This window comes from Microchirus variegatus, assembly GCF_963457635.1.
Source record: "Microchirus variegatus genome assembly, chromosome: 4".
Taxonomy (NCBI): Eukaryota; Metazoa; Chordata; class Actinopteri; order Pleuronectiformes; family Soleidae; genus Microchirus; species Microchirus variegatus.
The window spans coordinates 36473848-36491243 of NC_139805.1; the positions used below are offsets into that span (position 1 = coordinate 36473848).

Genomic DNA, 17396 nt, shown 5'->3' on the forward strand with positions numbered 1-17396 from the left:
TTTTAGCATAAGTAGTTTTTAATGTATATTTATATATATATTAAGTATTTTTATGTATATTTATGTATAAAGTTGTATTATTTATAATTATGTGTATATATATTAAGTAGTTTTATGTATATATATAGTAGTTTTTATGTATATATGTGTATATTTTAGCATAAGTAGTTTTTATGTATATATATATTAAGTATTTTTATGTATATTTATGTATAAAGTTGTATTATTTATATTTATGTGTATATATATTAAGTAGTTTTATGTATATATATACATATTAAGTAGTTTATATATATATTTATAGCTATATATTAAGTAGTTTTATGTATATTTATATGTATATATATTAAGACATTTATATATATAGATATATTTATATATATAAAGTAGTTATATGCATATGTATGTATATATAAAGTAGTTTTATTTATATTTATATATTAAGTAGTTTTCTTTGTATATTTATATGTATAAGTCGGTGTTTGTATAATGTATATGTATATTTTAACATAAATAGTTTTTATGTTAAGTAGAGTTTATTTATATGTATGTATGTATGTATGTATATATATATATATTAAGAGGTCTTTATGGATATTTATATATATATATATGAAGTACTTTTTATGTATTTCCATATATATATATATATAATAGTTTTTATGTTTATTTTAACATATATTTCAAGTTGTTTTATGTACATTTTAATAAATACTTGCAATACTAGCAATTTTTATAGTTTATTTTTATGTAAATTATAAGCCTTTTTTAATGCGTCCTGGCAGCAGAACATACACGTAATCACTCGATCGCACAGCAGACGCTAACAAAAATAAGATATAATATATAAATATATAAATATATAAATATATAAATATATAAATATATAATTGACCATTGAAAATGTTTGAATTTTCTGTGCACGTCTGTTTGCCTCAGCGTTTACCTGACTGAGCAGGAGCGAAAACATGAGTCAGCGAAAATGTGAGACTCAGCACACACACACACACACACACACACACACACACACACACACACACACACACACACACACACACACACACACACACACACACACACACAAAGAAACGTTTCCTGTTCCACTTCACTTGACTTTCACCTGTTCAGTGAAACGAACGAGTCAGTGTGTGTGTGTGTGTGTGTGTGTGTGTGTGTGTGTGTGTGTGTGTGTGTGTGTGTGTGTGTGACCTTGCGGAGAGGCAGAGGTCGTTGTGAATGAGTGAGTGAATGAATGAATGGATGCTGAGTCATAGTCTGAGGATCCTGATGAACGGCTGAATGTGTGAGTGGAAGCTCGTCCGAAAAACATGTCTGAGGTCGTGTGTGTGTGTGTGTGTGTGTGTGTGTGTGTGTGTGTGTGTGTGTGTGTGTGTGTGTGACTGTGCAAATGTCACTACACAGTCTGAGGTCACGGGAGGTCACATGACATCACAGAGGGGCCATTAAAAGGGATAGTTCATGTTTTTTTTTAAGTTTTTTGATGTTTATCTCACAGGAAACTGAAGTTTATAAATCACTCACTCTCCCTGCACCAAAGCCCATAGAGAAAATCAGTGATTTTTTACAAGATTTTAACATCATAGCACATTAGGAGTTGTTGATCCACTGCTGCCTCCATCACTAAGTTGTCAATTCGGCTTTAAAAAAAACCTTCGTTCAGATTTACCGCAGTGACACAAAGTGACCACACGAGGCAGCAGTCGACCAGCAGCTCCTGTGTCCACCGTGAGCTAAAATCACTGATTTTCTCTATGGCCTTTGGAGTTTGTAAACTCACTCACTCTCTTGCGCCAAACCCCATAGAGAGAATCAGCGATTTTAGCTCACGGTGGACACAGGAGCTGCTGGTCTGCTGCTGCTGCCTCGTGTGGTCACTTTGTGTCACTGCGGTCAATCTAAACAAAGGTTTTTTTAAAGCCGAATTTTACAAAATAAGACATTTGAACTTAGCGATGGAGGCAGCAGTGGATCAACAACTCCTGTGTGCTGTGATGTTTAATTCTTGTAAAAAATCGTCAATTTTCTCTATGGGGTTTGGTGTGTGTGTGTTTTCTTGTATTTGTTACCTATTCAGGACCAGTAGTCCTCATGGAGACCAAAACCTGGTCCTAATGAGTCAAAACATTTTTTTTATTTTATTTTATTTTTTTTAGGAAATTGTTAAATTTAGATTAAATGAAATTAGCATATTGTGGGTTAGTTATAGTTGAGGTTAGGGTTAGACATGACCTGGTTATGGTTATGGTTAAGGCTTTTTTAGTCCAAATGAATGGGAGGCAATGGCTGAGAAAAAACAGCTGTGTAAACATGTGTGTGTGTGTGTGTGTGTTTATTTTAAGCAGGAAAGGCGACACACACACGCACACACACAGAACATACACACACACACACACACACACACACACTCTTCATATAGAACATAGGTGTTGGTGCAGCAGCAGCAGATTAAAGGCTCAGGTGTGATCGACGGTTCTGGGTCCAAACGAACCGAACATCGTGTATGTGTGTGTGTGTGTGTGTGTGTCATGTCTTACCTCTGCTGGTTCTGATGCTCTCTCTCTCTCTCTGTCTCTCTCTCTTTCCTAAAAAATAACGAATAAATCCTCAAATGTTTCCTCAGAGGCGACAATGACGCGTCTCCGCTGCCGCCGCCGAGCGCACGGTTTCTTTTCGGTGTCGGTTCGGTTGATCCGGATCAGCTGCTGCTGCTGCTGCTGCTGCTGCTGCTGCTGCTGCTGCTGCTGCACAGAAACGAGGTGAAAATCGCCTGGGAAACGTCTGCGCTCCGCCAGCAGCGTCTTCTTTTACGCACGTCTTTACGCAGAGCGCGATGTTTGCACAGGCGTCTGCCGCCTGCTGTCACCTCCTCCTCCTCCTCCTCCTCCTAAAATAAGCTCTGTAAATCTACAGCTTCTCACCAACCCCCCCCCCCCCCCCCCTCGATGTATTTCTTTATTTATTTTCCTCCTGTTCCGCCCTATCACGCGGCAGATCGCTGCAGCGGCAGGAGCGGCAGAGGCGGCAGGAGCGGCAGGAGCGGCAGTCAATTGCTCTATGACTCATAACTGAAGCAGTGAGGCGTGTAATTGCCTCAGCATCAGAAAGAAGACATCTTCATGCTGCTGCTGTGGCAACACACACACACACACGCACACACACACACACACACACACACACACACACACACACACACACACGCACACACACCCGCACACACACACACACATTCTTTTATCACAGAGAATTGTCTTGCGTCCTTCCTCAAAGAACCCGTCCTTAACCTAAAGAAAACCAGGTCTTAACCCTAAAAAAACCCACTAGCGCTAGGTTGGCGCACGCTAACGTGTTTCCGTGACGACAGACCGCAAAAAAACGACGCGCGTGACGTCATGTTCACGTGCCGCGACGCCGGAGTCCAGGCACCGTATACCGGTTAGCTCCGTTAGCTCCATTAGCTCCTTTAGCGCCGTTAGCGTTAGCCTACAGTGGAACTGGAGCGGTCTGTCTGAAAAAGAGCAGCGCTAACAAATAACCATCGCGCCTGTGTATAAACTCCGCCAACACACGTTAACGCATGCCGCGTTTCCATGACAACAGACCGTAAAAAGACGCGCGTGACGTCATGTTTAGTGCCGCGATGCCGGAGTCCAGGCACCGTTTACCGGTTAGCTACGTTAGCTCCATTAGCCTACAGTGGAACTGGAGCGGTCTGTCTGAAAAAGAGCAGCGCTAACAAATAACCATCATGCCTGTGTATGAACTCCGCTAACGCACGTTAACGCATGCCGCGTTTCCATGACGACAGACCGTAAAAAAAACACGCGTGACGTCATGTTCACGTGGCGCTCCGCCGGAGTCCAGGCACCGTATACCGGTTAGCTCCGTTAGCTCCATTAGCTCCTTTAGCGTTAGCCTACAGTGGAACTGGAGCGGTCTGTTTATTAAACGAAAAAGAGCAGCGCTAACAAATAACCATTGCGCCTGTGTATAAACGCCGCTAACGCACGTTAACGCATGCCACGTTTCCATGACGACAGACCGCAAAAAAGACGCGCGTAACGTCATGTTTACGTGCCGCGACGCCGGAGTCCAGGCACCGTATACCGGTTAGCTCCGTTAGCTCCATTAGCTCCTTTAGCGTTAGCCTACAATGGTGCCTCCATTTTTAACGTTTAGCGTTACTTTAGAGACTCGTGTTAACAATCGCTACGTCACGTAAACGCTACGTCACGTAAACGCTACGTCACGTAAACGCCACGTCACGTAAACGCCACGTCACGTAAACGCTACGTCACGTAAACGCTACGTCACGCCCATCTTGTTTCCCGTCAGACGTCATGGATGCATGTCGCGCGTTTCACATCTGGTCATTTTCACGCGTTTCCATGACAACAGACCGGAAAAATACTCGCATGACGTCATGTTTACCTAAAAATGTATCATTTCCTGGAGAATTATAGGGGGGAGGGACTTGATTTTTGTCCCCATAAGGAGGACAGGTCCCCACACTGTGAGTGTGTAAACAGATTTAGGTCCCCACAACATGAGTGATACCTGAAACACACACACGTTCTTGTTCAACACTCGTAATGAGGACACTGGTCGACATAACCCCTCACCTTAAATCCCCCGAAAAAACAGCCAGGTCCATCAAAAATGTCCTCACTTCCTGTCTTTCTAAGTCCAAAATATGCATGTACAAGTACACACAAGTACACACAAGTCAAACAGCTACATTTTTAACCATAAACAGCTAACTCGAGCACAATATGTATTTTATAATCGAATGATTCAACACCCTCTGAATTTTCATATTCATGCTTCATTCTGTGTCCAGGCCTCAGAAAAACCCTACGTGTAGTGCCTGGTTTTGTCCAGAAGATGGTGCTGTAACCCCATGATCGCCCCCTACCAACGTCCATGTTTATCAGTCCTCAACAGTAAATATATTTTTTCCATAATTATGAGAAGTCATTATTATCAGACGTTAAGGTCTACTTATGAGATGCTGAGTCCTAATAAAGATAATAATATCTCAAAAGTATGATTTAGCATAATTATGAGATGCTAAGTCGTCATAATGAGACACTACTTCATAGTTATCACATGCAAAGTCAAGATTATGAGATATTATGCCATTATTGTGAGATGCTAAGTCAAACTAATGAGATTCTATCTCATAATAAATCATGGCATGATAAGTCATAGATGCTAAGACATTCTTATAAGATGCTACGTCATGGTTATGTGATGTCTCATAATTATGAGACGCTATGTGATAGATGCTGAGTCATAGATGCTGTCATGATTATGAGATGCTAAGAAGTCATAATTATGAGTTGCTAAGCCATTTATGCTAAGTCATACTTGTGAGATGCTAAGTCATGATTATGAGACACTAAGCCATAGATGCTAAGTCATGATTATGAGATGCTAAGTAGCCATAATTATGAAATGCTAAGCCATAGATGCTAAGTCATACTTGTGAGATGCTAAGTCATGATTATGAGACGCTAAGCCATAGATGCTAAGTCATGATTATGAAATGCTAAGTAGTCATAATTATGAGATGCTAAGCCATTTATGCTAAGTCATACTTGTGAGATGCTAAGTCATGATTATGAGACACTAAGCCATAGATGCTAAGTCATGATTATGTGTTTTATTGTTTTTATTTTGTCTCCTATGTTTTATGTGCCATGTTTTATTTATTGTATTGTTAAGCACTTTGTACCAGCTTAAGCTGCCTAAAGCACTCTATAAATAAAGTTGAGTTGAGATGCTAAGTCATGATTATGAAATGCTAAGTTGTCATAATTATGAGCGGCTAAGCCATAGATGCTAAGTCATACTTGTGAGATGCTAAGTCATGATTATGAGATGCTAAGCCATAGATGCTAAGTCATGATTATGAGATGCTAAGTCATGATTATGAAATGCTAAGCCATAGATGCTCAGTCATACTTGTGAGATGCTAAGCCATAGATGCTAAGCCATGATTATGAGATGCTAAGCCATAGATGCTAAGTCATGATTATGAGATGCTAAGTCATGATTATGAAATGCTAAGTAGTCATAATTATGAGATGCTAAGCCATTTATGCTGAGTCGTACTTGTGAGACGCTAAGCCATATATGCTAAGTCATGATTATGAAATACTAAGTAGTCATTATTATGAGATGCTAAGCCATAGATGCTAAGTCATGATTATGAGATGCTAAGCCATAGATGCTAAGTCGTGATTGTGAGATGCTAAGCCATTTATGCTAAGTCATACTTGTGAGATGCTAATTCATGATTATGCGACGCTAAGCCATAGATGCTAAGTCATACTTGTGAGATGCTAAGTAGTCATAATTATGAGACGCTAAGCCATAGATGCTAAGTCATGATTATGAGATGCTAAGCCATAGATGCTAAGTCATACTTGTGAGATGCTAAGTAGTCATAATTATGATATGCTAAGCCATGATTATGAAATGCTAAGTAGTCATAATTATGAGATGCTAAGCCATATATGCTTAGTCATACTTGTGAGATGCTAAGTCATGATTATGAGACGCTCAGCCATAGATGCTAAGTCATACTTGTGAGATGCTAAGTAGTCATAATTATGAGATGCTAAGCCATAGATGCTAAGTCATACTTGTGAGATGCTAAGTAGTCATAATTATGAGATGCTAAGCCATAGATGCTAAGTCATGATTATGAGATGCTAAGCCATAGATGCTAAGTCATACTTGTGAGATGCTAAGTAGTCATAATTATGAGATGCTAAGCCATTCATGCTAAGTCATACTTGTGAGATGCTAAGTCATGATTATGAGACGCTAAGCCATAGTTGCTAAGTCATGATTATGAGATGCTAAGCCATAGTTGCTAAGTCATACTTGTGAGATGCTAAGCAGTCATAATTATGACACGCTAAGCCATAGATGCTAAGTCATGATTATGAGATGCTAAGCCATAGATGCTAAGTCATACTTGTGAGATGCTAAATTGTCATAATTATGAGATGCTTAGCCATAGATGCTCAGTCATACTTGTGAGATGCTAAGCCATAGATGCTAAGTCATGATTATGAGATGCTAAGCCATAGATGCTAAGTCATGATTATGAGATGCTAAGCCATAGATGCTAAGTCATACTTGTGAGATGCTAAGTTGTCATAATTATGAGATGCTAAGCCATAGATGCTCAGTCATACTTGTGAGATGCTAAGCCATAGATGCTGTCATGATTATGAGATGCTAAGCCATAGATGCTAAGTCATGATTATGAGATGCTAAGTCATGATTATGAAATGCTAAGTAGTCATGATTATGAGATGCTAAATTACACTTGTCAGATGCTAAGTCATGATTATGAAATGCTAAGTAGTCATAATTATGAGATGCTAAGTCATACTTGTGAGATGCTAAGCCATAGATGCTAAGTCATGATTATGAGATGCTAAGTCATGATTATGAAATGCTAAGTAGTCATAATTATGAGATGCTAAGCCATTTACGAGATGATGCTAAGTCTTGATCTTTAGATGTTAAGATACTCATAAATCATGAGATGGTTAAAATCAATTTTACCAAAATATTGTTGTTGTTTTGGACATAAAATACAATTTATTGACACGGTAACAGGTCAGAGAGGGTTGCAGACGCTGCAGCGGCGCGGAGGTGGGATCGCGGCGGTCGAGGCTGCGTCGGCGAGCCACGGGTGAAGCTTCAATTGCTCCAGAGTCGCTCGATCCTTTGGCTCCAGAGTCAAACACGTCCTCAGGAAGTCCTGGCAGGGTCCCGACAGGTGGCCGCCGATCGCCATACCGTCGCGGACGAAAGCCTCTGTGCTGAAGCTGGAGGCGCCGTCCAGCGCGTCGCAGAGCAGCGCCCCCAGCTGCCAGACGGTGGTCGGTCCGGCCTTGTACGACCCGGCGCTGTAGAACTCGGGCGGAGCGTACGTGGGGGTGCCGGAGAAGCCGCTGTAAGAGGAGTTCGGGTCGGCGGCGTGGCGGGCGCACCCGAAGTCGATGACCCTCACGCGGAGGCCGTCGCCGCGCCGCTCGACGAGCACGTTCTCCGCCTTGATGTCGCGGTGGAAGACCCGCGCCGCCTGCATGTGGACGGCCGCGTCCACCAGCTGCTTCACGACGGCCTTGGCCGCGACCTCGCTCATCGGGCCGTTGCTCTTCAGGTACTGGAGCAGGTCCACGGCGGCGAGCGGCCGCTCCATGACCAGAACCACCTCGTGCTCCAGGTTGTACCAGTTCAGTATGGACACGGCGGCGGACTGACCCAACAGCGACGGGCGCCCGCCGGCTCTCATCATCATGAGCGCCTCCAGGGGGATCCGGTACCTCGTTCCGCTTAGAACCACCGAGCGCATCTTCGCGCACAACTCCGGGATGCGCTTGATCGCCACCGGCAGTTTGTCGGAGAGCCTCCTGCCGGCGTAGACGCAGCCGAAACCTCCGCGTCCGAGCATGTAGAACGACTTGTATTTGGTCACAAAGTCCACGTAGCTGGTTCTGCTGAAGATGGAGGTTCCGATCCAGCCGGGTTCCAGAGCTCCTGGCAGAACTTCAGCAGCTTCGGTCTTTGCGACGTTCGCCTCTGTCGTCTCCTGGTTTGTGGAGATCTTCATCGTGTTTGTGACTTGAAGATCTTGTGTCTGGCGGAACACACAGCGTTGTCTTATATGTAAATCACAGACTGTGTCGTCCTTTGATCCTTTAATGTCTTTTATTTCCATCTTTGGCAACAGTTTTGATGACTTTTTGACTTTGATGTCATGTGACGTGGCTTTGAATTCATCTGCATCTCATAATCATGACTTAGCATCTCACAAGTATAGTATCTATGGCTTAGCATCTATGGCTTAGCGTCTCATAATTATGACTACTTAGCATTTCATAATCATGACATAGCATCTCATAATCATGACTTAGCATCTCACAAGTATGACTTAGCATATATGGCTTGACGTCTCATAATTATGACTACTTAGCATTTCATAATCATGACTTAGCATCTATGGCTTAGCATCTCATAATTATGACAACTTAGCATTTCATAATCATGGCATAGCATCTCATAATCATGACTTAGCATCCATGGCTTAGCGTCTCATAATCATGACTTAGCATCTCACAAGTATGACTTAGCATATATGGCTTAGCATCTCATAATCATGACTTAGCATCTCACAAGTATGACTTAGCATCTATGGCTTAGCATCTTATAATCATGACTTAGCATCTCATAATCATGACTTAGCATCTCATAATCATGACTTAGCATCTATGGCTTAGCATCTCGTAATCATGACTTAGAATCTTATAATCATGACTTAGCATCTATGGTTTAGCATCTCACAATCATGACTTAGCATCTATGGCTTAGCATCTCGTAATCATGACTTAGAATCTTATAATCATGACTTAGCATCTATGGTTTAGCATCTCACAATCATGACTTAGCATCTATGGCTTAGCATCTCATAATTATGGCTACTTAGCATCTCATAATTATGGCTACTTCGCATCTCATAATCATGACTTAGCATCTATTGCTTAGCATCTCATAATCATGACTTCTTAGCATCTCATAATCATGACTTAGCATCTATTGCTTAGCATCTCATAATTATGACTTCTTAGCATCTCATAATCATGACTTAGCATCTCATAATCATGATTCAGCATCTATCACATAGCGTCTCATAATTACATCACATCACATAACCACGACTTAGCATCGAATAAGAATGATGTCTTAGCATCTATGACTTAGCATGCCATAATTTATTATGAGATAGAATCTGATTAGTTGGCTTAGCATCTCAAAATAATGGGATAATATCTCATAATCATGACTTAGCATCTCATAATTATGCTAAATCATACTTTTGAGATAGTACATCTTTATTAAGACTGACGACATTTTCTTCTATGCACAGAAAAATGAGAAGGTTTTTTGTCGAAAAGGACGACTGAAGATGTAATAAGAACATTGACCTGTGGGGGGCAGCGTTTCCTTTCATGTATTACACTTGGTCAAGTTCAGAGGTAGTGCCGGCATGTAAGCCTTAAAGCTGTTTACAAGTTAAAATACTTAAAGTTAAAGGTGGTCTTAAATATTAAAGGCGCCATGTGTAAGAATGTGGCCGAAAACCGTTACTACATTCAAATTCAAAATACCGAGGTCTTTTAGGTTTAGTTTTCAGATAATCTCAGCTAACAGATGTTATCTGCGAGCTAGAAGCTAATTTACCGTGGAGAAGTGCACAGATTTAGCACATTAGCTTCACAAACAACACACAAACATTTAGCTTTGTCAAATGCCAGTTGAAATGCCACTTGTTAGCATTTAAGCTAGTTGATGTTGACCGCTAATGTTATTAGCACACATTGCTAGGGTTTTCTAAAGCAAATATTATAAATATTATAAATATAGAGACATTATCATCTCGGCTAACATGCGTTGTCTGCTTTAAACTGCGAACTATAAGCTAGTTTAGCTCAACAGCGCTGTGGTTTAGCACATAAGCTTGACAAACCATCTTAGCTAGCAGCAGTAATTGAACACAACCAGAAGGAAAAGCCAGCATTTCAGCGAGAGGATTTTATCCCGAATGTTATTATTAGCATACATCATAGAACCTTATGGTGTTCCGTCCACTTTGTTTGTTTATTTATTAAATTATAAATTCTTACTTAAATTCTGTAGGAAGGAAACACGATAATTGTGTTAAACTGCAATAATTAAAAAATTAAAATTATTAGATTCTATAACAATTTTGACTTTCACTCATAACCTTGACTTCTTGGTTAAAGAACAACATTTTATCTTGTCATTATTAATTTATATACTTTAAAAAAAATTACATTATACAACCGTATATCTATCTAATGAATTCTACTCTTTATCTCACAGTATATATATATATATATATATATATATAAAGGGATATTTATTATTTATTATTTATTATACATTTATTCCATATTATCTCATAAATTTGAAATTTTTATCCCATTATTTTCACTTTCTATGAGAATTTGAATGTTTAAGAGGTGGCGGTGTTGGCCTTCCATACACTTCAGGTATCTTAATGACTAATTTGATATAATGAATACTAATTAAAGTGTTAAAGCGTTATTTTTTTTTGCCTGTTTGCAGGAAACAATAACATCAATGTGAAATGTAAAAAAAAAAAATTGAGCAACTCTTCAAACTTTATTTGACTTCAGCTCCAAAACAATGGCTTCTCCATTTTAGATCAATAAAAACATAATAAATCCAAAGAATGTGAACTTTACCCTCTTATTTCACATTTTTAAAATAAGTGTTTTTTTATTGTTTTGTTGTGTTGGATTGAAGCGAACGATGGTTTTATTATTGGTCACTGCCATAAACTACGGCGTCTCTACTGCCACCGTGTGGTCAACAGAAGTCTTTTCGAGGATCGATTCTTGACAGAAAGAAAATCCTCCAAATAAAATAGCGACAAAGTGACACGAGAGAGAGTTTTTACGGCGAGGACGCGCCCGTTTTTATACAACATTATAAAAGTTAGTGTTCTTACGAAAAGACTTTGGAAGGAGCGATAAAGTTTAAAAACCTCGTAAAAAACCTCAGTGTGGTAGTTTCATGTGTGTGTGTGTGTGTGTGTGTGTGTGTGTGTGAGGCTCCGCCCCCCTCGACATTCATCTGAATGAATAATTCACCAAACTGAACATTCACAGAATGGATGATTAACCTCAAATATAGAGCACAGCGCGGCACTATCATCCAGAGTGAGTGAGTGAATGTTACTGTTCCTGAGAGGAAGTCACAAAAATACGGTTTTAATCCAAATTCATGTAATAGTTTAAATTGTTAACTAATGACCTCATTTCGTCAGCTGACGCTAACGCTAACGCTAACCCGTTTGACAAATAACCACAACATTTTGTCGTGAAGTCACAAAAACTGAGCCGGGGAAAGAAAATGAGCAAAAATGATGTCATTAATTCAGAAAATCAGCAGTTTGTGCTCATTGTATTTGCATTGATTTAATGTCATTATTATGACTTTCTATCTTTTAATTCAGAATTAAAAATGTCATATGATGTCACCATATGTCATAATTAAATCTTTTTATTTCACAATCATGTCCTGATTGTGTCCATTAACTCACAACGCCAACCTTTTACTTTCTAATTTTTGACTTTTTATTGCATAAAAAATTACTCTAATCTCACAATTTTAATATAATTAAGCTTCTTTTTTTAAACCCATAAATGACCATTTATTTAAAAATCGATAATAGAAAATAGATTTTTTTTTATACTTAATTTTTTACATACTTAAATACTTAAAATAAAGACAATTTATCTTGTAATTATGAATTTATATCTAAAACAAATTAAATAGTTCAACCATATATCTATCTAATGAATTCTACTCTTTATCTCACAGTGACCTTTGACTTATTTTAACTCATTATTATCATCAACAATTTTTTTACTTTTTATTCCAAAACTGAAACCTTTTATCTACATCATCTCAGAAATTACTTTTTTTTATCTCATAATTGGAGACTTTTCGTGTAAAGTTGACTCTTTATCTCACACTTATGACGCAAATTTTGCATCTCCCATAATTTGCACTTTCTGTGAGGAATTTGAATGTTGTAGTTCTGGCGGTGTTTGCCTTCCATACACTATTTTTCCACACACTATTTTTCCATACAGCAAAATATCTAAAAATAAAGACTTTTTATCTCACATTTATTACATTTTATCTCCCATAATTTACACTTTGCAATTTCACTTCCTCCCCCTGATAAATGTGCAATACCTCCCAGAGCAATACTGCAAAATACATATATATATGTGTATGTGTATGCGTAGATGTATATGTATATATATACATATATACGTATATAAAGGTGCTGTATATTTGTATATTTTTACTTGTTTTTACATTTTCTACATCTGCTTTTACATTTACAAAAAAAACATATACTGTGTTTAGTTTTGAGCTATATATTTATTTATATATAAATGTGTGTTCCTTTTGGTAAAAAAAAAACTGACTCGTAGAACCCGCATAATATTTTCAATGTGCCTGGACTGTCTGTTTAAGCATAAATGGCAAATAAAAACCTTGAAACCTTGAAACTTGATTTTCTATGAGGAATTTGAATGTTGTAGTTCTGGCGGTGTTTGCCCTCCATACACTTCAGAGCAAAATACCTCATAATAAATACTTTTTTAATCTCACATTTATTACATTTTATCTCCCATAATTTGCACTTTCTATGAGGAATTTGAATGTTGTAGTTCTGGCGCTGTTTGCCTTCCATACACTTCAGAGCAAAATACCTCAAAATAAATACTTCTTTAATCTCACATTTATTAAATTTTATCTCCCATAATTTGCACCTTCTGTGAGGAATTTGAATGTTGTAGTTCCAGCGGTGTTTGCCTTCCATACAGTTCAGAGCAAAATACCTCAAAATAATATATTTTTATCTCACATTTATTAAATTTTATCTCATAAACCCCCCATAATTTACACTTTCTATGAGGAATTTGAATGTTGTAGTTCTGGCGGTGTTTGCCTTCCATACTCTTCAGAGCAAAATACCTCAAAATAAATACTTTTTTAAAATCTCACTTTTATTATATTTTATCTCCCATAATTTGCCATTTTTATGAGAAATTTGAATGTTGTAGTTCTGGCGCTGTTTGCCTTCCATACAATTCAGGGCAAAATACCTCAAAATAATATATTTTTATCTCACATTTATTAAATTTTATCTCATAAACCCCCCATAATTTACACTTTCTATGAGGAATTTGAATGTTGTAGTTCTGGCGGTGTTTGCCTTCCATACTCTTCAGAGCAAAATACCTCAAAATAAATACTTTTTTAAAATCTCACTTTTATTATATTTTATCTCCCATAATTTGCCATTTTTATGAGAAATTTGAATGTTGTAGTTCTGGCGCTGTTTGCCTTCCATACAATTCAGGGCAAAATACCTCAAAATAATTACTTTTTTAAAATCTCATTTTTATTATATTTTATCTCGTAAACCCAGCATAATTTTCACTTCCTGTGAGGAATTTGAATGTTGTAGTTCTGGCGGTGTTTGCCTTCCGTACATTTCAGAGCAAAATACAATGAGCTCATTATTAGACTAATTAGAGTGCGACTGTTTTTGCCAAAAATCGGGATTTTGCTCTTGAAAGAATGCAGATTTAGTGGATTAATCCGACGCAGCCTGCAGATCTGATCAGACTATGGTCAGATATTGGAGTCAGATATGGTACAAAACCGTGAATACTGAGCTGTTGCAGCAGGTCACGGTGACCGGACACAGTTTCCCTTGAGCAAACAGCTCCAAACACTTCACAGTCTCCATGGTGTGAGGCGACGTGAGCTTTTATTCTTTCCTTTTCCTTTTTTTTTCTCCCCCCCCTCCTCCTCTGTTTTAATAGCGAGCACAGGTTGTCTCAGGTGTGTCCTTCTGCTGCTTAACCATTAAACCCTGACACGATCCAGCAGTGACGTTTCCTCAGCCGACCGACCGAAATTTTTACATTTTTTATCCTTTTGCAAACTGCAAAAATGTTAGCAAAGCTCTTTTTCCTGTTTTGTTTTTCCTCGGCGTTGGCAAACCAACTCTGCAAACAAGGTAAGAACCTTCTGTCACTGCTACTGTTTATGTTAGATTTCAAACACACAGAATAAAAGGTCAGAATAAAAAGCCTGGAATGCACTTTGTAATCCTCCTCGCAGACGCTTCAGACGGCTATAAAGTTCGAATCAGCCTCCAAACGGCGCTGGGAGACGACGCCGTACGTACATTTGTACACGAATGTGCATTTTTAATGGTTTTACTTGTGTGTGTGTGTGTGTGAGGAGGTTAATGTGGTGATAAATTAACCGGTGCAGCGTCCGCTCTCTTGCAGTACGTCTGGAACGAAGACGAAATGTTCTTTTTCCGATCGACTCTGGCCTTCGCCATGAGGACTCGCCTCAGCGGGCAGACGTTCGAGTGCGTAAACGTCGATTTTTATTATCATTAAATCAATGTGTAATAGAATAATAATATAAATCTTTGTTTGTTTGTTTTTTTGTCTCCAGAGTGTCGAACATCCTCGTGTGTCACCAGACGCCCAGAGTTTCCTTCTGGTTCGTGGTGACGTCGCCGCAGAACGCGACGCAGCTCGTCGATAAAGCGGACGTGGAGGAGGCCGTCAGGTGATCACGCATTAAAAAAACAACAACAAAAATAATCATCAGTTTTTCATTACTTCTACTAAAAAAAACGGGCCATTTTGCTAACGTTAGCCCCAAATTAGCTGCCGGGGTTTCATCGTACAACGACAGATAAGCAGCGAAGCATCGTGATTTAATTTAAGATTATAGATTTTACTGGTATGTTTTTAAAGAAAAGAGTGTGTTATAATGTGAATGTGTCCCTTGTGCTAATGTTAGCTTCATTTAGCCACGTAGCTCCCATTAGAACAAGTAAAGCAAAAGTTTTTGGCGCATTTAAGATAATAATTTCAACCGTATATCAAGAAAAAAACAAACGTAACTGTGTTTGGACAACAAGTTAATGCTAACAGCTGTAGCTTTTGTACTGTTAGCTAAATTTTGCCACTATAGCTCATACTAGCACAAGTAAAGCTACATTTTTTAGCAGCAAACCATAGTAATGTGGGCAGTGATGCGCGTTTGTTTGTTTTTTTTAGCTATTAATTAATAACTGTTTGGATGACTTATTATTGTTAACATCTGTAGCGCTTGCCTTTTTTTTTGTTTCTGTTAGCTAATTTTAGTTTAAACAATTAATACATTTTTTATAGCTCTTACTAGAATAAATAAAGCAATGTTTTTTTTTAATAATTTCAACAAAGATGTGCTATTATGCTACGTAGCTGTGGTGTTTGGATGACAAGTTAATGCTAACAGCTGTTGCGCTTGCCTTTTTTGTTTCTGTTAGCTAATTTTAGCCACTATAGCTCTTTTGTCTACATAAAAAATATTAATGTAGACAATTTCAACTTTATGTGAAGAACGATGTGCTATTATGCTACGTAACTGTGGTGTTTGGATGACAAGTTAATGCTAACAGCTGTAGCAATCAAAATTCCAAAATGGCTGACTTCCTGTTGAGTTGAGGCCATGGTTACGATCGACTTTTTCGTTCGTCTTGGTCTATAACATCTTTCCACCAAGTTTCGGGAAATTCGGCGGAACTCAATTTTGCCTCTGTTTTCACCTTAGGGGGGCGCTGTAGTAAACCTTTTCTTTGCTTCATTAGAAAGTCCAGGAATCGGATCAACAGCGCTTTCCTGCTCACCGACGACACGCTGGAGTTTATCGGGATCGACCCGACGCTGGCGGCTCCCTTCGAGCCCGTCCCGGCGCCGTGGCTCATCGTGTTCGGCGTGGTGATGGGCGTCATCGCCGCCGGGATCGTCGTCTACGTCGCGTCCACTGTGGTCAAAAACAAACGGTAGAGAAACGCACACGCTCTTTAAAAACCCGATTTTTTAAATTTTACGTTGTTACTGAACCTTGTGTTGTTGTTTTTTTGTGTTTTTTTGTTTTATTCCAGTAAGAAGAACGAGAAAACAAACGACGGCGTCGCGGACGACGAGACGCGAGCGAAGGCGATGGAAAACGGCCGAGCGGCTGACGGCGTTTACAACGCGTCCTTCTCCGACGACGAGAGGTTGTAAAGTTTACGCAAAAAAAACAAAAAAAACACAAAACACTCCTCGTATGGACAATAAAACTGACATATTACGGAAAAATTAGCGCTATTTTAGTCGCGTAACGAGATGCATTCAAGAAACCTGGTATATGACATAACTCCTGCAAACACACATGAAATTCACTGATCAAATGGTGGCTGCCGCTGCTGCCACCTTGTGGTAAAATAATGCAACACAAATAAAGTCAGTGGAGTATCAATGATATTACAAATATTTACTTTTTAATGTAATTAAAAGCTCACCTGTTCAACTGCTTCTTCTTCTTCTTTGGGGTTTTAACGTCATCTCGTGTCCATGATGTTTCATTACTGCCCTCTCCTGGAATTAAAAGATTCCTACACCACCCAGTCCAACATGTTTTCTTACTTCTTCTTCTATGAACAAGACGTCATAAATGAGGCGTCCTGTGTTCCTAATAAAGTGACCAGCCAGTGCTCGAATGTAATACACATATGTGCCATTAGGTGGCAGCATTGCACTGCCAGTCCCTGTGTCTCTTTGTGAGCATCACAAAAACTTTAAAGGATTTTTTTGGTGGTCAAAACCTGGTTTAGGGTTCGTCATGAACGAGTTATGATATAATTGAGGCTCTATAGC

General features: G+C 38.9%; 2 protein-coding genes across 2 annotated transcripts; one reads left to right on the plus strand and one right to left on the minus strand.

The window, feature by feature from the left end:
• Nucleotides 1-7660: 7660 nt before the first annotated feature.
• LOC310926228 (serine/threonine-protein kinase pim-2-like) lies at nucleotides 7661-8659 on the minus strand (the record flags this gene model as incomplete). Its single annotated transcript, XM_083888326.1, has 1 exon — nucleotides 7661-8659. The coding sequence occupies one exon, from the start codon at nucleotides 8657-8659 to the stop codon at nucleotides 7661-7663; it is 999 nt and encodes a 332-aa protein (XP_083744452.1).
• Nucleotides 8660-14637: 5978 nt separating this feature from the next.
• Nucleotides 14638-16763, plus strand: cltrn (collectrin, amino acid transport regulator; the record flags this gene model as incomplete). The annotated part of the gene is made up of 6 exons (XM_083888327.1): nucleotides 14638-14704; nucleotides 14809-14867; nucleotides 14982-15067; nucleotides 15157-15273; nucleotides 16343-16537; nucleotides 16640-16763. The coding sequence occupies 6 exons, from the start codon at nucleotides 14638-14640 to the stop codon at nucleotides 16761-16763; spliced, it is 648 nt and encodes a 215-aa protein (XP_083744453.1).
• Nucleotides 16764-17396: the final 633 nt, after the last annotated feature.